Here is a 27,245-nt window from a genome sequence, read left to right on the forward strand (position 1 = left end):
CAGGGAGGCTGGGAAATATAATCTCTATTACGGTATGCCCAGCTAAGTCAGGTTCTATTTTAGAGGAAAAGGAAAATGGATTTCGGAGGACAGCTGGTAGTCTGCCACAAGTATAAATAAAAACATAGTTTGGAGTATAATTAGCCACTTCTCTTTTTTTGTGTATTGCTTCTTTTTCAGAAGTTATATTGTATTCTGGGCAATATTGTATTCGAAAATTTACCCGCTTTTTTGCTGTGTTTAAACGAATGTTTCAGAAAAAGTTTTGATCATGTTAATCTCCTCATCAGAAAGTTTTCATTGCCCTTGAAAATAAAAACTAGGACTTCGCTGGTGGTGTAATGGTTAAGAATCTGCCTGCCAATGCAGGGGACACGGGTTCGAGCCCTCCTGTGCTCTGCAACAAGAGAAGCCACCACAATGAGAAACCCGCGCACCACAATGAAGAGTAGCCCTGCTCGCTGCAACTAGAGAAAGCCCGCGTGCAGCAACGAGCACCCAATGCAACCAAATTAATTAATTAATTAATTAATTAATTAAAAAAAAAAAAGAATGAAAACCAAACTTTTTAAGCCTAGTCTTTCAAAACAGTAGAATGGGCTCCCAAAGAACTTTTCAAATGCTAATTTTTCTCTCTTTTCCTTACAAATTCTATAATCTAATAAATTATATACTTGCACTGTTTCTTAGATGTTCAATTGCTTCCCTGATTCCATTTTTTTCATATGTATTCACCTTTGCCCAAAATGCTTTTCTCTTTCCATCTCAGTTTTTTTTTTGTTTTAAACATCTTCATTGGAGTATAACTGCTTTACAATGGTGTGTTAGTTTCTGCTTTATAACAAAGTGAATCAGCTATACATATACATATATCCCCATATCTCCTCCCTCTTGCGTCTCCCTCCCACCCTCCCTATCCCACCCATCTAGGTGGTCACACCGCACTGAGCTGATCTCCCTGTGCTATGCGGCTGCTTCCCACTATTTTACATTTGGTAGTATATAAGTCCATGCCACTCTCTCACTTCATCCCAGCTTATCCTTCCCCATCCCCGTGTCCTCACGTCTGTTCTCTACAGCTGCGTCTTTATCCCTGTCCTGCATCCATCTCACTGTTTATCCAGTGTAACTCTCTTCTCACACTAGTAGATGCTTGAGAGGTACTTTAAAATAATTTTTGTCAGCTTCCTGTCTGAATCTTGATTTCCCTCTCTTAGGTTCCAGTGCTGCTGCTGCTTCAGAGCAGTCAGCTCAACTACAAGACATGAAGATTGATAATCTACCAGACACTAAAGCCATTAAACAGAAAGAGGAGATCCACAGTAAGAGGACAGTTCCTAAGGAAGCCTGGCCCAAAGAGAAAAAATCCTTGCAAATAGATATTGCAGGTAATGGGGAGTGGGGTAGGGGGTGTGAGAGAGAGAGAGCATGCACACACAAACGCCTGTGTCTACGTGTTTCCACTTAATTCTGATGAGACTATAGTCTCACAATTTAAACAGAATTCCATTTTTTTATTTTTTGCTTTCTTATGCATATCACTTCAGTGCTTCTTTGTGTGGATGTATGTATTTATTTGTAAAATAATTGTTACTTCTGGGAAAAGATACTGGCAATTTAGAAACAAAATTACAATTAAATACCCAAGGCTGATAGTATTAGAAGTGAAGTATCATGTCTCAACACTGAAACAGGGGAAGGAAAGCTTAAGGCATTCCAGATGACTGTGACAAAGACAGAAAGAATCTCAATACAAACTTTTTAAAAATTACAACAAAAAAGACCCAAGATCAAATCTATTTATGTTTAACCATGGCCCCCTTTTTCTAATAACATAACAGAAAAGTGTATAGGACACAAGCCGTTACTACTTAGCTGTCAAACTTTATGTCTTAGAGGAATATAGAACAGTATCCAGATAAGAAAAGAAAGGAGTCAAGAAGCTAATCTAGCGATACTGTATTTTGAAAATAGTCCTCGTGCAGCTGCTAACATCAAGAATGTATTAGATGGATGATTTTCCATAAGGCTACCAAGACTACACAGTGGGAAAAGAATAGTCTCTTCAACAAATGGTGTTGGAAAACTGGATATCCACATGCAAAAGAATTAATTTGGACCATTACCTTTTACCATATACAAAATTAACTCAAAACGGATCAAAGATCCAAACAGAAGAGCTAAAATTATAAAACTCTTAGAAGAAAACATGGGGGGAAAGCTTCATGACATTGGATTTGGCAATGATTTCGTGGATATGACACCAAAAGTATAGGCAACAAAAGCAAAAATAAATAAATTATACTATATCAGAATTTAAAACTCTGCTTCAAAGGACACAATCAACAGAGTTAAAAGACAACCTGTGGAATAGGAGAAAAGGTTTGCAAATCATGATAAGTGATCAATATCCAGATTATATATGGAACTTCTAAAAGTCAATTACAAAGAAACCCAATTTAAAAATGGGTAAAGGACTCGAATAGACAATTCTCCAGGGAGTATATATGAATGGGCAACAAGTATATGAAAAGATGCTTAATATCACTAATCATCAAAGAAATGCAAATCAAAACCACAATGAGATACTACTGCACACTTATTAGGATGGGTACTATCAAAAGAACAGAAAATAACAATTGTTGGCAAGGAAGCAGAGAAATTGGAACCCTTGTGCACTGCTGGTGGGAATATAAAATGGCACAGCCATTATGGAAAACAGTATGGAGGTTCCTAAAAAATTAAAAATAGAATGATGATATGATACTGCAATCCCACTTCTGGGTGTATATCCAAAGGAATTCAAAGCAGGATCTCAGAGATATCTGCACACCCATGTTCATTGCAGCATTACTCACAATAATCAAGATATGTCCATCAGCAGATGAATGGATAAATATAATGTGATATATATACAATAGAATGTCATGCAGCCTTAAAAGAAGAAAATCCTCTCACATGCTATAACATAGGTGAATCTCAAGGACCTTGTGCTGAGTGAAATAAGCCAGTCACAAAAAGATAAACACTGTATATTCCACCTACATGAAGTATCTGAAATAGTGAAAATCACAGAAACAAAGTAGAAAAGTGGCTGCCAACGGCTGGGGAGAGAAAGGAGGGGGAATTCATGTTTATTGGGTATAGAGTTTCAGTGTTGCAAGATGAAGATGTTCTAGAGATCTGTTGTGCAACAGTGTGAACATACTTAACACTGCTGAACTGTATGCTTAAAAATTGGTTAAGATGGTAAATTTAATCTTCTGTGTTTATCACACACAAAAAAGAACGTATAAGATGAAAAAACAGCATTGCAACTCTGCAGTGGGTAGTCTAGGACACATAGCTTGGAAAAGAAAGATGGAAATATAACCTGCAGAAGCATACTCTAGCCCAGGCCACACAGAGGAGGTGAGCGGCGGGCGGGCGAGCGAGAGAAACTTCATCTGCTGCTCCCTATCGCTCCCCATTCCTCACGTTACCACCTGAACCATCCCCCCACCCCCCACCCCCGTCTGTGGAAAAATTGTCTTCCATGACACCGGTCCCTGGTGGCAAAAAGGTTGGGGACCGCTGTCCTAGAGGACCCTCAAGGAGAAATGGATAATACAGAACACTAGAGAGCTTGAACACACATACTTAGCCCATGACAGACCATAGAAATGAAATAAAAAAAAAAAAGGCAGAGTTAGAGAAACATCTGGAAATAATGAGGTTGATGTGTATAAATGTTTGTATGCTTTAAAAAAAAAACCTTTCAAATGCTCATAGAACATTTTTTTTCAAACAGCTTTTTTAATGTGTAATGCACATATATAATTCTCCCACTTAAAGTGTACCATTTAATGATTTTTACCCTATTCACAGATATGTACAACCATCAACACAGTTGACTTTAGAACATTTTTATCACCTCAGAAAGAAACCCTATACCCCTTAGCTATCACCCCTCTATTTCCTCATCACCCACCTCCCCCAAGCCCTAAGTCAACCACTGATCTACTTTGTCTCTATTATAAATTTTCCTATTCTAGACCTTAATACAAATGGAGTCATTTAATGTGTGGACTTTTGTGACAGGCTTCTTTTAACTCAGCATGATGTTTTTGGGATCATCCAAGTTAGGGCTTGTATCATTATTTTATTCCTTCTAATGGCTCAATAATATTTCATCGTATGTATGTATCACATTTTGTTTATCTGTTTGTTGATGGACATTTGGTTGTTTCCACCTTTTGGCTACTATGAATAATGCTTTTATAAAATAATGATTTTATATTTATAAAATATAAATGCTTTTATATTCATGTACAGGTTTTTATATGGACAGTATGTTTGCATTTGTCTTGGGTATGTACCCAGGAATGGAATTCCTAGATCGTGTGATAACTTTATATTTAATCATTTGAGGAGTTGTCAGACTGTTTGCCAAAGTGGCTGCACCATTTTACATTCCCAGTAGCAATGTATGAGGATTTCAATTTCTCTACAAACTCACCAACACTTATTATCTGACTTTTTCATTGGATCTATTCTAGTGGATGTGAATTTGTATCTCATTTTGCTTTTGATTTGCATTTGCCTCATGATTATGATGTTGAACATCTTTCTGTGTGCTTATTGGCCAGTTGTGTGTTATCCTTGGAGAAATGTGTATTCAGATTCTGGCCTGGTTTTTATTTGGGCTATTTCTCTTTTTTATCGAGTTTTAAGAGTTCTATGTATTCTAGATACACATTCTTATCAAAATTTTGATTCTGATATATTCTCCCATTCTGTGAGTTAAAATTGGGAAGTATGAGTCCTCCAACATGACCTTATTTTTCATGATTGTCTTGGCTATTCTGGGTCCTTGACAATTCCCTATGTTTGCAAAATTTCTACTAAGAAATCAGCTAGGATTCTGATAGGGATTGTGTTGAATCTGTGATCACTTTGGTGAGAATTGCTTTCTTAACAGTAAGTCCATGGACTTGGGATGTTTTATTTAGATAGATATTTATTTATTTAGATATTTATTTATTTATTTAGATATTTATTTAGATATTCTTTAATTTCTTGCAGTAATTTTTTGTAGCTTTCAGAGTAGAAGTTTTTCTCTTCTTATGTTAAATTTACATTAATATTTTAATTTTTTTGAGGCTGTTGTGAACAGAATGGTTTCCTTTTGCTTTTCTTTTTGTTTTTGGAGTGCTGCTTGACTTGAGGGATCTTAGTTCCCCAACCAGGGATCTAACTTATGCCCTCTTGCAGTGGAATTGCAGAGTCCTAACCACTGGACTGCCAGAGAATTCCCCCAGAATGGTTTTCTTAATTTCATTTTCAGTTTGTTAATTGCGAGTATATCATAATACAATTGATTTTTTTAATATTTAACTTTTATCCTGCAACGATGCTGAACTCGTTTATTAGTTCTAAATGGTGAATGGGATTGTTTGCTTAATTTGTCTTTCTTAGCTTTCATTGTTAGTATGTAGAAATGCAGCAGATTTCTGTGTATTAATTTCATATCCTGAAACTTTAGCAAATTCACTGATGAGCTCTAGTAGTTTTCTGGTAGCAGCTTTAGGATTTTATAGTATCATGTCATCTGTAAAAACTGACAGTTTTACTTCTTCTTTTCCAATTTGGATTCGTTTTATTTCTTTTTCTTCTCTGCTTGCCGTGACTAGGACTTCCAAAACTATGTTGAAAAAAAGTGGCGAGAGTGGACATCCTTGTCTTGTTCCTGATCTTAGGGGAAATGCTTTCAGCTTTTCACCATTGAGTATAATGTTAGCTGTGGGTTTGTCATATATGGCCTTTATTGTGTTGAGGTATGTTCTCTCTGTGCCCACTTTCTAGAGAGTTTTTATCATAAATGTGTGTTGAAATTTGTCAAAAGCTTTTTCTGCATCTATTGAGATGATCATATGGTTTTTTTTAAAATAAATTTATTTTATTTATTTATTTTTGGCTGTGTTGGGTCTTTATTACTGTGTGCAGGCTTTCTCTAGTTGCAACGAGCAGGGGCTGCTCTTTGTTGTGGTATGCGGGCTTCTCATTGCGGTGACTCCTCTTTGTTGTGGAGCACAGGCTCTAGGCGCACAGGCTTCAGTAGTTGTAACATGTGGGCTCAGTAGTTGTGGCTCACAGGCTCTAGAGCACAGGCTCAGCAGTTGTGGCACACGGGCTTAGTTGCTTCACGGCATGTGGGATCTTCTGGGACCAGGGCTTGAATCCGTGTCCCCTGCAATGGCAGGTGCATTCTTAACCATGGTGCCACCAGGGAAGCCCAATCATATGGTTTTTATTCTTCAGTTTGTTAATGTGGTGTATCACACTGATTGATTTGCAGATGTTGAAAAATCCTTGCATCCCTGGGATGAATCCCACGTGAGCATGGTGTATGATCCTTTTTATTTATTAGTGGATTCGGTTTGCTAGTATTTTGTTGAGGATTTTTGCATCTATGTTCATCAGTGGTATTGGTCTGTAGTTTTCTTTTGTGTAACATCTTTGTCTGGTTTTGGTATCAGGGTGATGGTGGCCTCCTAGAATGAGTTCAGAAGTTTTCTTTCCTCTGCAAACTTTTGGAAGGGTTTCAGAAGGATGGGTGTTAACTCTTCTCAATGTTTGGTAGAATTCACCTGTGAAGCCATTTGGTCCTGGACTTTTCTTTGTTGGGAATTTTTAAATTGCTGATTCAATTTCAGTTCTGGTAATTGGTCTGTTCGTATTTTCTGTGTCTTCCTGATTCAGTCTTGGGAGGTTGTACCTTTCTAAGAATTCATCAGTTCCTTCTAGGTTGGCCATTTTATTGGTGTGCAGTTGCTCATAGTAGTCTCTTATGATCCATTGTATTTCTGTAGTGTTGGTTGTAACTTCTCCTTTTTCATTTCTGATTTTATTGATTGGGGCCCTCTCCCTTTTTTTCTTGATGAGTCTTCCTAAAGGTTTATCAATTTTGTTTATATTTTCAAAGAGCCAGCTTTTAGTTTCCTATTTTTTTTTAGTCTCTATTTCATTTATTTCTGCTCTGACATTTATGATTTCTTTCCTTCTACTAACTTTGGTTTTTATTTATTCTTCTTTCTCTACTTGCTTTAGATGTAAGTTTAGATTGTTAATTTGAGATTTTTCTTGTTTCCTGAGGTAAGCCTGTATCACTATAAACTTCCCTCTTAGAACTGCTTTTTCTGCATCCCATAGGTCTTGGATCATCATGCTTTCATTTTCATTTGTCTCTAGGTAGTTTTTGATTTCCTCTTTGATTTCTTCAGTGATCCATTGGTTGTTTAGTAGCATATTGTTTAGCTTCCACGTGTTTGTGGTTTTCGCAGTTTTTTTCTCTTGTAGGTGATTTCTAGTTCCATAGAGTTGTGGTTGGAAAAGAAGCTTGATATGATTTCAGTTTTCTTAAATTTACCAAGGCTTGTTTTGTGGCCTAACATGTGATCTATCCTGGAGAATGTTCCATGTGCACTTGAAAAGAATGTGTATTCTGCTGCTTTTGGGTGGAATGCTCTATAAATATCAGTTAAGTCCCTTTGGTCTAATGTGTTATTTAAGGCCTGTGTTTCCTTATTGATTTTCTCTCTGGATGATCTGTCCATTGATGTAAGTTGGGTGTTAAAGTCCTTACTATTATTGTGCTACTGTTGATTTCTCCTTTTATGTCTATTAACTTTTTGCCTTATGTATTCAGGTGCTCCTATGTTGGGTGCATATATATTTACAGTTGTTATATCTTCTTCTTGGATTGATCCCTTGATCATTCTGTAGTGTCCTTCTTTGTCTCCTGTGACAGTTTTTATTTTAAAGTTGATTTCATCTAATATAAATATTGCTACTCTGGCTTTCTTTTGATTTTCATTTGTGTGGACTACCTTTTCCATCCCCTCACTTTTAGTCTGTATGTGTCTCTAGATCTGTAGTGAGTCTCTTGTAGGGAGCAAATACATGGGTCTTGTTTTTGTATCCATTCAGCCAGTTTGTGTCTTTTGGTTGGAGCATTCAGTCTGTTTACGTTTAAGGTAATTATCGATATGTATGTTCGTACTGTCATTTTGTTAATTGTTTTGGATTTGTTTCTGTAGGTATTTTTTTCTGCCTTCTTTTGTTCTCTTCTCTTGTGATTTGATGACTATCTTCAGTGTTATGTTTAGATTCCTTTTTTTTTTTTGTATGTGTGTATCTGTTATAGATTTTTGGCTTGTGGTTACCTTGAGGTTATTGTATAGCAGTCTCTGTATATATATATGTGATTCTTCTAAATTACTGATGTCTTAATTTCAAATGCATTTTAAATACCCTACATGTGTACTCTCCTCCCCTCATGATTACTGTTTTTTATGTCATGTTTTACATCAAATTGTTTTGTGTATCCCTTAACTGCTTATCGTGGATACAGATGATTTTACTACTTTTGTCTTTTAATCTTCCTGCTAGCTTTGTTTGTGAATGATTTCCTACCTTTACTGTATGTTTACTGGTGAGCTTTTTTGTTCCATAATTTTCTTATATCTAGTTGTGGCCGTTTCTTTTGCACCTAGAGAAGTTCCTTTAACATTTGTTGTAAAGCTGGTTTAGTGGTGCTGAATTCTTTTAGCCTTTGCTTGTTTATACAGCTTTTGATTTCTCTGTCAAATCTGAACAAGAGCCTTGCTGAGTAGAGTATTCTTGGATGTAGGTTCTTCCCTTTCATCACTTTAAATATAGCATGCCAGTCCCTTCCAACCTGCAGAATGCCTGCTGAAAAGTCAGCTGATAGTCTTATGGGAGTTCCTTTGTATGTTATTTGTTGCTTTCCCCTTGCTGCTTTTAGTATTCTCTGTATCTTTAATTTTTGACATTTTGATTACAGTGTGTCTTGGTGTGTTCTTCTTTGGGTTATCCTGTATGGGATTTTCTGTGCTTCTTGGACTTGGATGACTATTTCCTTTCCCAGGTTAGGGAGGTTTTCAGCTATTATCTCTTCAAATATTTTCTTGAGCTCTTTCTTTCAAATATTTTACCGGGCTCTTTCTCTCTTCTTCTGGGACCCCTGTAGTGCGAATATTAGTGCTCTTGATGTTGTCTCAGAGATCTTTTAAACCGTTCTCATTTCTTTTCTTTTTTAAATCTTTTTTCTGTTCAGTGGCAGTGATTTCCACTACTCTGTCTTCCAGCTCACTGATCCATTCTTCTGAATCCTTTAGTCTACTTTGATTCCTTCCACTGTATTTTTCATTTCAGTTATTGTATTCTTCATCTCTGGTTGTTCTTTATATTTTCTAAGTCTTTTCTTAAAACTTATAACTTCTCATTCTATGCATCCATTCTCCTCTGGAGTTCTTTGATCATCTGTATGATCATTACTCTGAACTATTTCTTGGGTAGATTGCCTATTTCCACTTCACTTAGTTCTTCTTCTGGGATTTTATCTTGTTCCTTCATCTGAAACATATTGCTCTGCCATCTCATTTTGTCAATAAGTTGCTATTTGTATTTTTATGTATGTAGTAGGTAAGTTACATCTCTCAACCTTGGAGAAGTGGCCCTCTGTAGGAGGCGTCCTGTGTATTTCAGCAGCGCACTCCCCTCTCGTTACCCAAGCTGTGTGCTCTAGTGGTTCACCCTAAGAGGGCTACTTGGGCCTTCTGTTGTGGTGGGCTAACTATGTGGGCAGTCTGGTAGGCCCCTAGTCTGGTTGGTTGCCAGGTCTTGCCTTGTGTGGATGCTGCTGGCTGTTGTTTAGCAAGGCCTGGTCACAATGTGGCTGGTTGCAGAATGCTAGGGGAGCCGGGGCTAATGCTGGCTCACTGGTGGGTGGAGTCAAGGTTCTGAAGACCCTAGGGTTGTTGCCTACCCACTGGTACTTGAAGCCAGATCATAGGGTTAGTGCTGGTCTACTGGCAGGCAGAGCTGGTCCCTGGAGTCCAGCTGCAGAGTCCTGGGATCCCAGAGCTCATTTCAGATTGTTGAGGGGATGGTGTCAGTTCCTGACACAGTTGGGTATAGGGTCTGGGGTATCCTGAAGGTTTTTTTGGCCTGCTAGTGGGCCAGTCCAGGGCCCAGCTGGTCCCAGGGTAGGCTCTGGCCTGCATTGTGGAATCATAGTTTTCTTGCTTTTGGTGCCTGCATCCTGGTGAATGAGACTGGTCTAGAAGCTTGGCCTGGCTTCCTGGTGGGAGAGTCCTGTGCCTGTCTACTGGTGGGTGGTGCTGGGTCTTGGCCCTCTGGTGGGCTGGGCCATGTCTAGGGGCTAGTCCAAAGGCACCTGTGAGCTTTTTTGTCTTTAGGTAGCCTGTCTGCTAATGGGTGGAGCTGTGTCCTGACCCAGTTAGTTCTTTAGCCTGAGGTGTCCTAGCACTGTTGCCTGCAGGCTGTTGGGTGGGGCCAGGTTTTGGAGCTAATGAGCCAATATGTCATCCACCAACAGTATTCCCCAATATGTCTGCCACCAGTGTCTATGTCCCCAGGGTGAGCCGCAGCCACCCTCCCCCAACCCCTGCCACTCCAGGAGACTCTCCAAGACCAGCAGGTAGGTCTGGCCTAGGCTCCTATCAAATTACTTCTTTGGCCCTGTGTCTCAGGGTATATGAGATTTCATGTGCACCCTTTAAGAGCGATATCTCTATTTTCCCCAGTCCTGTGGGACTCCTGCAATTAAGCCTTTCTGGCCTTCAAAGTCAAATGCTCTGTGGGCTCATCTCAACAAATGCCAGACCCCCAACCTGGGAGAACCTCTGTAATATATTTACTCTCCAGTTTTCGTTGCCTACATAGGGGTTATGGAATTTGATTTTATTGTGAGTCTCCCCCTACTACCAGTTTTGTTGCGGTTCCTTCTTTATGTCTTTTGGTGTAGGAGATCTTTTCTGGTGGGTTCCAGTGTTTTGTGTGTGTGTGTGTTTTTAGTGGTTGTTCTGCGGATAGTTGTGATTTTGGTGTGCTTGTGAGAGGAGGTGAGCTCAAGGTTTTTTACTCTGCCATCTTGCCCACTTTCCTCTATATCACATTTTCTTTTTTTTTTTTGTTTTGTTTTAATTTTTATTGGAGTATAGTTGCTTTACAGTGTTGTATTAGTTTATACTGTACAGCAAAGTGAATCAGCTATACGTATATATATATCCCCTCTTTTTTGGATTTCCTTCCCATTTAAGTCATCACAGAGCATTGAGTAGAATTCCCTGTGCTATATACAGTAGGTTCTCATTAGTTATCTATTTTATACATAGTATCAATAGTGTATATATGTCAGTCCCAATCTCCCAATTCCTCCCGCCCCCCATACCACATTTTCTTTATCTATTCATCCATCAATGGACACTTAGGTTGTTTCCATGTCTTGGCTATTTTAAATAATGCTGCAGTGAGCACAGATACACGAATATCTCTCCAAGACCAAGCCTTCAATTGTTTTGTGTGTAGACCCAGAAGCAGAATTGCTGGATCATATGGTAGTTGCATTTTTAACTCTTTGGGTAACCTCCATACTGATTTCCATAGTGGCAACACCAATTACATTCTCACTAACAGTGCACAGAAAAAGGAACCTTTAGCTCCATATCCTCACTAATGCTTGTTATTTCTTGTCTTTTTGATGATAGCCATTCTAACAGGTGTGAGGTGATATCTCATTGTGGTTTTGGTTTACATTTCCCTGATGATTATTGATGCTGAGCATCTTTTCCTGTATTTGTTAGCCATTCGTATGTCTTCTTTACAAAAATGTCTGTTAAGATCCTGTGCCCATTTTTTAATTGGGTTGTTTGTTTGTTTGTTTTTATTTGATTTGAATTCTTTGTCTATTTTGGATGTTAACCCCTTGTCAGATATGTCATTTGCAAATATCTTCTTCCATTCAGTAGTCTGATGGTTTCTTTTGCTGTGCAGAAGCCTTTCAGTTGGATGTACTCCTGCTATTTACTTTTGCTTTTGTTGTCTTTGCTTTTGGCATCAAATTCAAAAAATTATTGCTAACACCAGTGTCAAAGCTCTTACTGCCTATGTTTTCTTCTAGGAATTTTATGGTTTCAGATCTTACATTTAAATCTTCAATCCATTTAGAATTGATTTTTGTGTATGGTGTAAGATAATGCTTCAGTTTCATTCTTTTGCATGTGGCTATCCAGTTTTCCCAGTACCATTTATTGAAGAGACTATCCTTTCCCCATTGTACATTCTTGGCTGCTTTGTCATAAGGTAATTGGCCTTATATGTGTGAGTTTATTTCTGGTCTCTCTATTCTTTTCCATTGATCTACATGTCTGTTTTTATGTCAGTACCATACCATTTTGATTACTGTAGCTTTGTAATATAGTTTGAAATCAGGAAGTGTGATGCCTACAGTTTTCTTGTACTTTTTTAAGATTGTTTTGGCTATTTGGAGTCTTTTGTGGTTACATACAAATTTCAGGATTGTTCAATTTTTGTGAAAAATGCCATTGGAATTTTGATAGGGATTGCATTGAATCTGTAGATTGTTTTGAGTAGTATGGACATTTTAACAATATTAATTCTTCCAGTCTGTGAGCACAGAATATTTTCCCATTTGTTCATGTCTTTTTCAGCTTTTTTCATCAATGTTTTCAGTATACAGGTCTTTTACCTCCTTGGTTAAATTTATTCCTAGGTATTTTATTCTTTTGATGCAATTATGAACAGGATTGTTTTAATTTCTTTTTCTGGTAGTTTATTATTATTATTATTATTATTATTATTTTAAATGTATGCTCCTTAGATGGAGGAGGCTGGTTGTACTTCTTTTTTTTTTTTGTAAAGCTATTTTTAAAATTAATTAATTATTTATTTTATGGCTGTGTTGGGTCTTTGTTCCTGTGCGAGGGCTTTCTCTAGCTGTGGCAAGTGGGGGTCACTCTTCATCGCGGTGCGCGGGCCTCTCACTATTGCAGCCTCTCTTGTTGCGGAGCACAGGCTCCAGACACGCAGGCTCAGTAATTGTGGCTCACGGGCCTAGTTGCTCCGCGGCATGTGGGATCTTCCCAGACCAGGGCTCGAACCCGTGTCCCCTGCACTGGCAGGCAGACTCTCAACCACTGCGCCACCAGGGAAGCCCCTGGTAGTTTATTATTAATGTATAGAAATGCAACAGATTTTTGTCTGTTAAATAATTTTGTATACTGCAACTTTACTGAATGTTTTAGTTGTAACAGTTTTTTTGGTGGAGTCTTTAGGGTTTTCTATACGTAAAATCATGTCATTTTCACATAGTGACAATTTTGCTTCTCTTATGATTTGGGTGCCTTTTGTTTCTTTTTCTTGCCTAATTGCTATGGCTAGAACTTCCAATACAGTGTTCAATAAACATGATGCCAGTGGATATCCTTTTCTTGTTCCTGGTCTTAGAGGAAATGCTTTCCATTTTTCACCATTGAGTATGTCAGCTGTGGTCTTGTCAGAAATGGTCGTTAAGCTATGTTTCCTGTATACCGACTTTGTTGAGAGTTTTTATCATGAATGGATTTTGAGTTTTCTCAAATGCTTTTTCTACATCTATTGGTTATATGATTTTTATCCTTTATTTGGTTAGTGTCATGTACCACATTGATTGATTTGTAAGATGTTGAACCATCCTTGCATTCCTGGAATAAATCCCACTTGATCATAGTGTATAATCTTTTTAATATATTATTGAATTTGGTGTGATAATGTTTTGTTTGGTTTCTTTTTCATCTATGTTCATCAGAGATATTGGCTTGTAATTTTCTTGTAGTGTATCTACACTGGGTATCTAAGTAACGTCTGGATAACAGGGTAATGTGGGCCTTATAAAATAAGTTTGGAAGTGTTCTCTCCTGTTCTGTTTATTGGAAGAGTTTGAGAATCTTTCATATTAATTCTTCCTTAAATGTTTGGTAGAATTCAGCAGTGAAGCTACCTGGTCCTGGACTTTTGTTCATTGGGAGGTTTGAGAGTGTTTTTATACTTTAGATATAAAAGCAGATTCCATGTATTCCACTATATTTTGGTGAAATTGTCTTAGGGATTCCCAGAGTATTTAGTGAAAATTCTGATTACCAATAATCTATAGAGAAGGTAAAATGGATCCCATAGTTACAAGTGATACTGTGTTTCATATGTATGTCTGTTTCTTCCATGACTTAGAACTCTAAAAATGTGTATGGAAACTGAATTAACATTTACAATTATGGTTTATAGTTGTTAAGATGTTCTACATCTTAAAATGCCTATTTTGATAAAGAATGACTGTCAAAATGTGAAGATGGAAGATGGTAATTTATATTAGGTGTATTTTACCACAATAAAAAAATTGAGGGGGTGTGAAGATGGTTCAGAAAAAATAATTTTTCAAGGTTCTAAAACATATAAAGAGTTGGAGTTTTTAAAATTCCATCCATTTAATTACTGATGATAAAAATAAAGTCTCAGGTTTCTTAGCTGAAAATGAGATTAATAATACCTCTCTCTCAGTTTTATAAGAGGGGAAAAAAACAGATATAGAGCATATATCATAATAGCCCACACATAGCAAGCAGTAATACATAGCAGCTGCTGTTACAATCCCAAGAACCTAAATGCCCTCTTCAAGGTCATACAGCCAGTCTGTGGCACAATCCAGCCCAGAATCTGGGTCTTTTGAACCTGAGTCTCTTAAACTATTATCATGTCAATCTGGCCACTAGGCACAAGGCATGAATCCTTTGTCCAGGCAGTGAATTTTCTGATTCTTTATATAGACCATTCTTTCCTTCAGTCTTTGTTTTGTATCTAAAGAATTAAATGTGAATACTATTTCTAAAGGGAATGCAAATATTTTGAAAGTCCTTCAAATTTTTTTTTCGCCTTTTCAGAGTCCAGATGTCATTCAGAATTTGAAAATACCAGCCATTCTGTCTTCAGGTCAGCTAAGCTTTACTTTCATCATCCAGTGCACCTACCATGTGATCAAGATTTTTGCCATGAATCCTTAGGAAGAAGAGTTTTCATGAGGCATTCTTGGAAAGATTCCTTTCAGCATCATCCAGACAAACAAAGAGAACACACTTGTCTTCCTTCCTCTTATCAAAATGTGTCAAAGACAAAGTCAGATTATACCAGAATAGTATACCTCAGTATCAATGTAAGCTTGGAAAACAAAGAAGTACAGCATACTACTAAAAGTCATGCTAGAGATTTTCCAAAATATGACAAACAAGTTAATGACCTAAAAAGGGATCATAAGGCCACCCCAGAGTTAACAACTCAGCACACTGTGAGTTTAAATGAACTCTGGAACAGGTATCAGGAGCGACAGAGGCAACAGAAACCTCCTGAGTTCAGTGCCAAGAAGGAACTTTCCTTGGTGGAGCGACTTGATCTTTTGTCTAAACTTCTTCAGCATCCCATCACACATTCTCTCCAGCCCTCAGAAAGTACACAGGATGATAGCAAGGGGGAACAAGATGTTAAGGAATGGAGTGGTAGACAGCAACAGCAGAACAACAAGCTTCAGAAAAATAAACAGTATAAAAGCCTGGAGAAATGCCATAAAAACACAGGCGATCTTAAAAAAAAAACAAGGTTCTTTCTACTCATCAACCTGGGAGGTCCAATCAGATTAAAATTGAACAGATTAAATTTGATAAATATATTCTGAGAAAACAGCCAGGTTTTCATTACATAAATAACACTTCTTCAGATTCTAGACACTCAGAGGAGAGTGAGCTACTCACAGATACTGCCACCAACATCCTTTCCACCACCACTTCTGTGGAATCAGATATATTGACCCAAACAGATAAGGAAGTGACTCTGCATGAGAGGAGCAGCTCTATTTCCACCATTGATACTGCCCGACTGACTGATCCATGCTTTTGGCCATGAAAGAGTTTGTTTGTCACCCAGGCGAATTAAATTATACAGCAGCATCACTGACCATCAGAGGAGATACCTTGAGAAGCAGAGCAAGAAAAACAAGAAACCATTGAATACAGGTTACCCCCAAATTACTTCAGAGCACACCAGAAGGAAACACGTCCAGGTACATGGCTACAAATTCCATCTGGCAATGTGACTGCATTTTTCATTGACTTTTTAGTTAAGCTTTGCACACAGGTGAAAAATAGCCAATTGCCCTTTCCTCACTATAACATTTCTTACCAGCTGGAAAAGAGTGAGAAAGTGTAGTACAGTGCTGTTTGAGTTGTCATTCTTTTCATCAACACTCATTTACGAATTACCCTTTGGATGAAAGGCTTTGCTGCTAAATGCTTCAAAATCTGCAAAGTCTATACCTGTGGTACAGGGGAGCTTCAAGTTTAGAATGACCTCCATTCTGAACAATATTGCCTGGTTTTTTTGCCTGTTGGTTTTTGTTTATTCATTCCTCCCTGTCTTTTAAGAAATTTTGAGGTGCTTTTAAGCACACACACACACACAGACACATACATATATAAGTAATATGATATGATTGTTTTTTAAGTAAATGAAGAATTGGAATGATGGAAAATTAGACTGAAGCCAGGGAGGGGTGAGCTACAACATAATTTAGAAAATAAATACATGAAGAATTAAGAGTGACGGGAAGGCAAGTTGATACCTTGTGGATATGGTTGCTAAAAATGAACCACAAATTTTGCTTTATGTTTTCTAGCAATTAGTGTTGCTAGAATTTTGTGATCACTTACATAACTCTAATATAAAAGCAAGCGAAATTTTCAAAAGCATTACAGATATTTCTGGTACTAAGACTTCTTAAATTTCTCTCATCTGTTCTCATAAAGAAGGCATTGTGGTGTAACAAAATCCTCAACGGCATCCTTACAGTATATTCTCAGTAACAACAATCATGTAAGGCTAATAGGGCCTTAGTTTAGGGAATTCCATAAAGGCAGATTTCAAGGGGTCAGTAAATGCAGACCATTACTTTAACCCAAGATAAAATTGATTTGGAGAGGTGCTCTCCAAATAGGGATACTTGCAAAATGGTTCATTGGAGTATGAACCTTTTAAAATTTATATTTTTTGTATATGTTTTACAGTGTATGAGTACAGCAATAATATATAATTTATAAATAAATATCTACTTTAGTAATTTGTACTCAAAAATATTTTATCAGTGGGATCCCATGATCAAAACAATTTGGAGACCACTAGTTTAGCCAAAAGAAGGCACAAAACATTCAGACCTTTAACCATAAATATTATTTCTCAATTGAGTTTTTGGTAGGTATTAAATGACAGTAATTACACATATAAATAGTACAATAAGACTCTTTTTTAAAGTAAGCCAAAAATTGGGACAGACACAGATTGAGGTTTTTTGTTCCATAGAGGAGGTAGGGGGAAAGGCTGCAGATAGAGGGGTTTTTGGTGTGTGTACTAGAATACATATACATAACAAAGTTTACAGTTTTATCATTTTAAAGTATGCAGTTCAGTGGCACTGAGTATATTCACAGTGTTTTACAACTATCACCACTATCTAGTTCCACAGCTTTTTCATCACCCTAGTGAAAACCTCATATGCATTAAGCAGTTACTCTCTATTCCCCCTTCCTACCAGCCCCTGTCAATCACTAATCTACTTTTTGTCTCTGTGAACTTGCCTATTCTGGTTATTTCATTTAATTGGAATCATATCATATGTGGCCTTTGTGTCAGGCTTCTTTGACTCTAGAATAATCTTTCTGAGATTTACCCATGTCCTAGCATCTGTCAGTACTTCATTGCTTTTTATGGCTGAATAATATTTCATTATATGTTTAGACACATTTTATTTAGCTGTTCATCCATTCATGGACATTTAGGTTGTTTCTACCTTTTGGCTATTGTGAATAGACCTGATATGAACATTTGTGTACAAGTTTTTATTTGAACACCTACATACAGTTCTTTTAGGTATACACATAAGAGTTGAAAATGCTGGGTCATTTGGTAATTTTATTTTAAGCTTATTTAGGAACCATCAAACTGTTTTTCACAGTGGCCACACCATTTTACATTCCCAGCAACAAATACTAAGGGTTCCAATTTCTCCACATTCACCAACACTCTTTATTTAGTTTTTTTTTTTTTTTTTTTTTTGCCATCCCAGTAGGTACAAAGTGGTATCTCATACTCATTGTCATTTTGATTGTGGTTTGTTTTGCCTTTCCCTTTGCATAATGACTAATGATGTTAAGTATCTTTTTATGTGCTTGTTGGCCATTTTTAAAATTTAATTAATTAATTAATTAATTAATTAATTAATTAATTTTTGGCTGCATTTGGTCTTCATTGCTGTGCATAGGCTTTCTCTAGTTGTGGCGAGCGGGGGCTACTCTTCGTTGTGGCATGTGGGCTTCTTATTGCGGTAGCATCTCTCGTTGCAGAGCATGGGCCCTAGGTGTGTGGGCTTCAGTAGTTCTGGCTTGCTGGCTCAGTAGTTGTGGTTCTTGGGCTCTAGAGTGCAGGCTCAGTAGTGTAGCGCCTGGGCTTAGTTGCTCCGTGGCATGTGGGATCTTCCTGGACCAGGGCTTGAACCCTGCATTGTCAGGTGGATTCTTAACCACAGCGCCACCAGGGAAGTCCCTGCCCACTTTTTAATTAAGTTGTTTGGCCTTTTTGTTTTTGAGTTGCAAGAGTTCTTTATATATTCTGGATTGTGGAATCTTATCAGATGTGTAATTTGCAAATATTTGCTTCCACTCTCTGGGTTGTGTTTTCACTCACTTACTACTGTTTTTTGAAGCACAGCAGTTTACTTTCAATGAAGCCCCAGTGTACCTATTTTCTCTTTTGTTGCTTGTGCTTTTGGTGTCATATTTAAGAAACCATTGCCAAATCCAAAGTCATGAAGATTTGTCCGTATATGTTCTTTCAAGAATTTTATACTTTTAGTTCTTTCATTTGTATCTTGGATGTATATTGAGTTAATTTATTTATATGGTATGAGGTAGGGGTCAAACATTCTTTCCACATGGAATTGTCCCAAAATCAGCTGTTGAGACTGTTCTTTCTCCATTGAATGGTCTTGGCACCCTTGTCAAAAATCAGTTGACCATAGATGTGAGGGTTTATTTCTAGGCTCTCAGTTCTGTTCCATTGATCTATACACCGATCTGTATGCCATTACTGCACTGATCTTGTTACTGGAGCTTTGTTGTAAGTTTTAAAATTGAGAAGTATGAGTCTTCCAACTTTGTTCTTTTTAAAGACTGTTTTGGCCAGTCAGGGCCCTTGTGTCTCCATATGAATTTTAGGATCAGCTTTTTTTCATTTCTGCTGAAAAGGTTGTTGGGAATTTTATGTTAATTGCATTTAATATGTAGCTTGCTTTGGGGTTTATTGCCATCTTAACAACATTGTCTTCCAGCCAATGAACACAGGATGTTTTTCAATTTATTTAGGTCTTTAATTTCTTCCAGTAAGGTCTTGTAGTTGCCAACGTACAAGTGTTATACCTTCTTGTCTAAATTTATTCCTAAGTATTTGATTCTCGTGTTTTCTTTCTTTTTCTTTATTATTTTTAATTGTGATAATATATGCATAACAAAATTTATCATCTTAACCATTTTTTCTTTGTAATTCTAGTTTATTTATTTTTCTTCCAGTTTTATTGATTTAATTGACATACAGCACTGTTTGTTTGAGTACAGCATAATGATTTGACTTACATACATCATGAAATGATTATCACAGTAAGTTTAGTGAACATCTATCATCTCATACAGATACAAAATTAAAGACATAGAAAAAAATATCTTCCTTGTGATGAGAACTCTTAGGATTTACTCTCTTAACCACTTTCATCTATTATATACAGCAGTGTTCGTTTTACTTATCATGTTGTACATTACATCCCTAAGAGTTGTTTACCTTATAACTGGAAGTTTGACTGCCCTCAACCAATTCCCACTCCCTCCCCCCACCCATTGCCTCTGTTAACCACAAATCTGATCTCTTTCTATGAGTTTGTTATTTTGTTTCTGAAGTATAATTAATCTACAACATTATGTTAGTTCCTGTGCACAAAATAGTGATTTGATATTTCTATACATTTCAAACACCACGGTAAGTCTAGTTACGATATGCCACTATGCAAAGATATTACATAGTTATTGACTGTATTCCCCACACTGTACACTTAATACCCGTGACTCATTTATTTTACAAATGGAAGTTTGGACTTCTTAATCTCCCTCACTTATTTCTTTCCTCCCTTCACCACCTCCCCTCTGACAACCACCTGTTTGTTTTCTATCTATAACTCTGTTTCTGTTTTGTTATGTTTGTTTGTTTTGGTTTTTAGATTTCACTTAGCATAATACCCTCTAGGTCCATCCATGTTGTTGCAAATGGCAAGATTTCATTCTTTTTATGGCTGAGCAATATTCCATTTCATAAATATATACACCACATTTTCTTTATCCATGGGCATTTAGGTTGCTTCCATATCTTGGCTACTGTAAATAATGCTGCAGTGAACATAGGGGTGTATATACCTTTTTGAATTAGTGTTTTTGTTTTCTTCAGAAAAATACCCATATGTTAATTGTTGGATCATGTGATGGTTCTGTTTTTAATTTTGTGAGGAGCCTCCAAACTGTTTTCCATAGTGGCTGCACCAATTTACATTCCCACCAACAGTGCACGAGTGTTCCCTTTTCTCTTCATCCTTGCCAGTACTTGTTGTATTTTGCTAATAGCCATTCTGACAAGTGGGAGGTGATATCTCATTGTGGTTTTGATTTTCATTTCCCTGATGATTAATGATGTTGAGCATCTTTTCATGTGCCTCTTGGCCATCTGTATGTCTTCTTTGCAAAAATGTCTATTCAGATCCTTTGCCCATTTTTAAAAATCAGGTTGTTTGGGTTTTTGATGTTGAGTTGTATGAGTTCTTTGTATATTCTGGGTATTAACCCCTTATCAGATAGATCGCTTGCTGATATCTTCTCCCATTCAGTAGATGATAGTTCCCTTCACTGTGGAAAAGCTCTTTAGTTTGATGTAGTCCCATTTGTTTATTTTTGGTTTTGTTTCCCTTGCCTGAGGAGACATATGCAAAAAAAAATTATTAAGATCAGTGTCAAAGAGCTTAGTGCCTATGTTTTCTTCAAGAAGTTTTGTCTCTTTTTTTGGTTGTGGTTTCAGTTCTTACATTTAAGTCTTTAATCCATTTTGAATTTGTTTTTGTGCATGGTGTAGTTTAATGGTATTAAATACATTCATATTGTTGTGCAGACATCACCATCACCCATCTCTAGAACTCTTTTCATCTTGCAAAACTGAATTTCTACACTGACTCAAATAGCAACTCCCCATTCCACCTTATGCTCAAGCCCCTGGCACCACCATTCTAAGAATTTGACTACTCTAGGTACCTCACATAATTGGAATACAGTATTTGTCTTTAAGTAACAAGTTTATTTCACTTAGCATAATGTCCTCAAGGATCATCAGTGTTGTACTATCTGACAGGATTGTCTTTTTTTTAAGACTGAATGATACTGCGTTGTATGTATATACCACATTTTGTTTGTTCATTCATTCATCCATCCGTTAATAGATACTTGTGTTGCTTCCACCTTTAGACCATTGTGAATAATGCTGCTATGAACATGAGTGTACAAATATCCATTCAAGATCCTGCTTTCAATTTTGGGGGTTACATATCCAGAAGTGGAATGGCTGGATTATATGGTAGTTCTATTTTTAATTATTTGAGGAACAACCCTACTGTTTTCCACAGCAGTTGCCCATTTTACAGTCCCACCAACAGCACACAATGGTTCCACTTTTTCCACATCTTTGTCAACACTTGTTATTTTCTGTTTTTTTTTTAATAATACACATCCTAATGTGTATGAAGTGATATGTTTTTGATTTGCATTTCTTTCATGATTATATTGAGCATCTTTTTATATACTTCTTGGCCATTTGTATATCATCTTTGGAGAAATGTCTATTCAAGTACTTTGCCCATTCTTGAATCGCATTATTTTTTGGTCATTGAGTTGTAGAAGTTCTTTACATATTCTGAGTATTAACCTCTTATCAGATATATGATTTATAAATTTTTCTCCCAATCAGTGGGTTGCCTTCTCACCTTTGTTGATTGTGTCCTTTGATGCCCAGAAATTTTTAATATTGATGTAGTCCCAATTGTCGAGTTTTACTTTTGCTGCCTGTGCTTTTGGTGTCATATCTAAGAAGTCATTACCAAGTCCAATGCCATGAAGCTTTTCCCCTGTGTGTTCTTCCAAGAATGTTATGGTTTTAGGTCTTTAATCCATTTTGAGGTAATTTTTGTATACGATGTAAGATAAGGCCCCAACTTCATTCTTTTTTTTTTCCCCATTTCATTCAAAGAGCATGTGCATATCCAGTTTTCCCAGCACCATTTGTTAAGGAGACTGCTCTTTTCCTGTTGAATGGTCTTGGCCCCTTGTCAAGGGTCAGAGATCATTTGACCATGTGGCACAAAGGTTTATTTCTGGGCTCTCTATTCTAGTCCATTGATCTATTTATCTTTATGCCAGTACCACACTGTTATTGTATTACTGTTTAGAAATCAGGAAGTGTGAATCCTCCAACTTTGTTGTTCTCTTTCAAAATTGTTTTGGTTCTTCAGGGTTTCTTATCATTTTTAATGATTTCTTATTGTTTTCAATTTTTTTTATTGCTATATGATTTTCTTTGAGTTGTTTTTTGCTAACTTAGCAGCCATGTAATTAACAAATATGCTTAAGCCACTGTCTCAATGTACCACTCAGATATGAAATAGTATATATTGACTCCATTATATGAAAAATTAAGAAACTGGTTGCACTTGCCCTACTTCTCTCCACTCTCCACCTACACACACTTCCCCCAACATAACAATATTCGTTAATTTTGTGAATGTTGTCTCAGTTCATTATGGTAGTATTACTACTATATTGATTAGCTTTATTTTTAAGAAGTATAGCATTTTTCTTCCATGTTATAAGCAAAATCACCATTTTATGTGTTTTTTAAAGAGGGTCAGTATCATGAGTCTTTTCAGTGTAACTGTTTGTGAGTTTATTAATTTAAATAATTTTATTGTTTAGCTAGATTTTTCAACAGTTGTTCAGGAGTGAGCATCTCTTCAGTTCTTATAAATTTGAGATTATCATTCTGTAACCTTTGTATAGGAATAACAACTTGTTTGGGTATAAAACTTTTGAATAATAATCTTTAATTCAAAACTCAGTCAGATTTGCTCCCACTTTCTGGGCACATACAATTAATATTTCTGTGCCAGAGGCAACCCTAATATTTTTTCCCTATTGGATCCTGGATTTTTGTTGGGTTTTTAAAATTTAAATTTTCTTACTTTCCCAGGGTATGTCTCAGCGTTGGTCAATCTCTATTGATTTTTTAAAAATAAAATTTACATACCTTAAAATTCATTCTTGTAAAGTATACAATTCAGTGGTTTTTAGTATATTCAGAGGAGGTTATACAACTGTCACCACTAATTCCAGAACTTTTTGTCATACCAAAAAGAAACCCTGTGCCCCTTCACAGTCATTTCCTAGCCTTCAACCATTAATCTACTTTCTGTATCTATGGATTTGCCCATTGGGCACATTTTATATAAGCAAATCATGCAATATGTGGCCTTTTGTGTCTGGCTTCTTTTACTTAATATTTTCAAGGTTCATCCATTTTGTAGCAGGAATCAGTACTTGTTGTTTGTTATGAACAGTAACAAACAGTATTTCAAATACATATACAACATGTTTATCCATGAGTTGTTGGACATGTGGATTGTTTCTGCTTTTTTGGCCATTATGAAAAATGCTGCTGTAAACATTAATGTACAGGTTTTTGTGTGGACATGTTCCTTCAATTTTCTTACGTATATACCTAGGAGTAGAATTGCTGGATCATATGGTAACTCTGTTTAAACTTCTGAGTAACTGCCAAAGTGTCTTCCAAAGTGGCTGCATCATTTTATATTCCCACCTGGATCATATTTCAGTTTGTCTACATCCTCATCAACACTTGTTGTCTGTCTTTTGATAATAGCTTAATCTTAATGGGTGTGAAGAGGTATCTCACTTTTTAATGATTTTAATTTGCATTTCGCTAATGACTAAGATGTTGAGCATCTTTTCATATGCTTATTGGCCATTTGTTTACCTTTAGAGAAATGTCTATTCCAATCCTTTGCCCATTTTAAAATTGGCTTATTTGTCATTTTATTACTGAGTTCTGTTTCTTTGTCTATTCTGAATACAAGTCCCTTATTAGGATATGTTTTGCAAACATGTTCTTTCATTCTGTGCCGTCCTTTTCACTTTCTTGATGATTTTACTTGTGGTACAAAAGTTTTAATTTTGACAAAGTACAATTTGTCTGTTTCTTCTTTTGTCACTTGTGCTTTTCATGTCATATCTAAAACTATTGTCTAACCCAAGGTTACAAAATATTTACTCTTTATTTTCTTCTAAAAGTTTTATAATTTTAGTTCTTACTTTTAGTTCTATGATCATTTTTTAGTTAACTTTTGTATGTGGCATTGAGGTAGTACAGTTTTATTCTTTTGCCTGTGGATAACCAGTGTCTTAGTACCATTTGTTGCAAAGATTATTCTTTCTTCCATTGAATTGTCTGGGCACCCTTGGCAAAAATCAATTGATCATAAGAAAAAAAAAATCAGAAAAATAAAAATAAACTTAAAAAATGAAAAAAAAAGCAATTGATTATAAATGTAAGGGTTTATTCTAGACTATAAACCCTATTTTATTGATCTGTATGTCACTCTTTATGCCACTACCACACTGTCTAATTATTGTGACTCCTCCAACTTTGTTTTTTCTTTTTCAAGATTGTTTTATCTATTCTTAGGTCATAGGAATATTCAGATCAGCTTGTCAATTTCTGCCAAAAAGAAAAAAAAAAGACAACTTGAATCTTGGGTAGGGATTGCATTGAAACTGTAGAAAAATTTAGGGAGTACTGCTGTCATAACGATATTAAATCTTCTAATCCATGAACTGGGGTGTTTTTCCATTTATTTAGGTCATCTTTAATTTCTTCAACGATGTTTGTGGGTTCCACTTCTTTGTAGTTTGGCACTTCTGTTGTTAAAAGTATCCCTGAGTATTTTATTCTTTTTGATACCAGTGTAACTAGTATTGGTTTCTTAAGTTCATTTTGGGAATTTTCCTTGTGGTACAGGAATATTACTGATTTTTGTATGTATTTTGGTTCCTGCAACTTTGCTGAACTTGCTTATAAGTTTGAGTAATTTGTGTTTGTGTGTTCCTTAGTGTTTTCTATATAAAATATTGTGTCATTTGCAAATAGAGATAGTTTTCCTTCTTCTTTCCAATATCAAGTCATTTATCTCTTTTTCTTGCCTAGTTGCCCTTGCTAGAACCTCCAGTACTGTGTTGAATAGAAGTGTTAAGAATGAGTATCCTTGTCTTGTTCCTGATTTTAAGGAGAAATCTTTCTGGTCATTAAACATGATGTTAGCTGTGAGTTTTTTTTTTTTTTTTTTTTAAGAGTTTGGTTAACAGTATTTAAATTTATTTATTTATTTATTTATTTATTTATTTATTTATTTATTATTTTAGGCTGTGTTGGGTCTTCGTTTCTGTGCGAGGGCTTTCTCTAGTTGCAGCAAGCGGGGGCCACTCTTCATTGCGGTGCACGGGCCTCTCACTATTGTGGCCTCTCTTGTTGTGGAGCACAGGCTGCAGACGCGCAGGCTCAGTAGTTGTGGTTCACGGGCCCATTTGCTCCGCGGCATGTGGGATCTTCCCAGACCAGGGCTCGAACCCGTGTCCCCTGCATTGGCAGGCAGATTCTCAACCATTGTGCCACCAGGGAAGCCCTGTGAATTTTTTTATAAATGCCCTTTATCTGGTTGAGGAACTTCTATTCCTGTTTTGTTGAGTGTTTTTATTATGGAAGGGTTTTGGGTTTTGCCATATGCTTTTTCTACGTATAATGAAATGATCCTATGTTTTCTTTATGAAGATGGTGTGTTACGTTGATTGATAATCATATATTGAACCAACTTTGCCTTCCTGGGATAAATTCCTCTTGGTTTTAATGTATAATCCCTCTTCTGTGTTGCTGGATTCAGTTTGCTAGTATTTTGTTGAGGATTTTCCTTCTATATTCATAAGGGGTATTGGTCTGTAGTTTTACTGTATCTTTGCCTTTTTTATCAGGGTAATAATCTCCTTATAGAAAGAATTGGGAATTAATCCTTCTTCTCATTTTGTTTTGATGATGATGTTGTTTTTTGAGTTTGTGAATGGTTGTTGTTAATTCTACTTTAAATGTTTTTTAGAATTCACCAGTTTGGGCCTGGGCTTTTCTTTGGGGGGTGTTTTCTGATTACTGACTCAGCCTCTGTCCTTATTATAGGTTTGTTCAGATTTTTTATATTTGCTTGAGTCAGTTTTGCTAGGTTGTTTTTCTAGGAATTTGTCTATTTCACCTAGGTTACCTAATTTGTTGACATGTGATTGTTTATAATATTCCCTTATGATCCTTTTTAATTTCTGTGTGATTGGTAGTAACATCCCCTGGTTCATTCTTAATGTAAATGATTTGAGTTTTCCCCTTTTTTCCTTTGGTGAATTCTAGCTAAAGATTTGTCCATTTTTGTTGACCTTTTCCAAGAACCAACTTTTGATTTCTTTGATTTTTCTCTTTTTTTGATTCTCTGATTCATTTATTTTCATTCTAATCTATATAATTTCCTTCATTTTGCCTGCTTTGGGTTTTATTTGGTCTTCTTTTTCTGGTTTCTTAAGGTTGAAGGTGAGGTTATAGTTTTGAAATCTTTCTTCTTTTAATATGGACATTTACAGATACAAATATCTGTAAGCTCTGCCTTCACTGCATCCCAAAGGTTTTGGTATGTTTTGCTTTCATTTTCATTCATCTCAAAGTATTTTCTAATTGTCCTTGTGATTTCTTCTTTGAACATTGGTAGTTAAGAGTGTGTCATTTAATTTCTCTATATTTTTGAATTTCCCAAATTTTCTTATTGATTTCTAGTTTCATTCCATTGTGGTCAGAAAACATACTTTGTATAATTTGTAAATATATTGTGACTTGTTTTATGGCCTAGCACATGGTCTCTCCTGGAGAACATTATATGTGCCCTCAGAAGAATGTGTATTCTGCTTCTGTTGGTTGGAGTATTATGTATATGTCTTTAGGTCTAGTTGGATTATAGTGTTGTTCAAGCCTTCTATTTCCTTATTGGTCTGTCGAGTTTTTCTATCCATTTTGAAAGTGTACTATTGCAGTCTCCAGCTATTACTATTGAATTGTCT

The 27,245-nt window shown here is 36.3% G+C and overlaps 1 protein-coding gene and 1 long non-coding RNA gene across 4 annotated transcripts in view; one reads left to right on the top strand and one right to left on the bottom strand.

Annotated features, from left to right (window-relative positions):
- Window positions 1-15,835, top strand: part of LOC309622252 (centrosome-associated protein ALMS1-like) — a gene marked incomplete at its 5' end in the record, with an annotated part of 34,922 nt that extends 19,087 nt beyond the window's left edge. For 2 of the 3 annotated variants that reach the window (XM_082409377.1, XM_082409376.1), the window contains 2 exons: window positions 1,218-1,388; window positions 14,799-15,835. In XM_082409377.1, the coding sequence (XP_082265503.1) occupies window positions 1,265-1,388; window positions 14,799-15,583 (909 nt within the window). In that variant the 3' untranslated portion in view covers window positions 15,584-15,835. Of the gene's footprint in view, window positions 1-1,217; window positions 2,582-14,798 lie in introns of those variants that run through there. The other variant, XM_082409378.1, reaches the window with a different exon arrangement.
- LOC309622250 lies at window positions 7,110-12,661 on the bottom strand. The gene is made up of 2 exons (XR_014240644.1): window positions 10,698-12,661; window positions 7,110-8,193 (listed from the first exon to the last, which is right to left on the bottom strand). It is a non-coding gene; the product is annotated as an uncharacterized lncRNA (long non-coding RNA).
- Window positions 15,836-27,245: the final 11,410 nt, after the last annotated feature.

Source organism: Balaenoptera borealis (assembly GCF_965194805.1).
Source record: "Balaenoptera borealis genome assembly, contig: HAP1_SCAFFOLD_1890, whole genome shotgun sequence".
Classification (NCBI taxonomy): domain Eukaryota; kingdom Metazoa; phylum Chordata; class Mammalia; order Artiodactyla; family Balaenopteridae; genus Balaenoptera; species Balaenoptera borealis.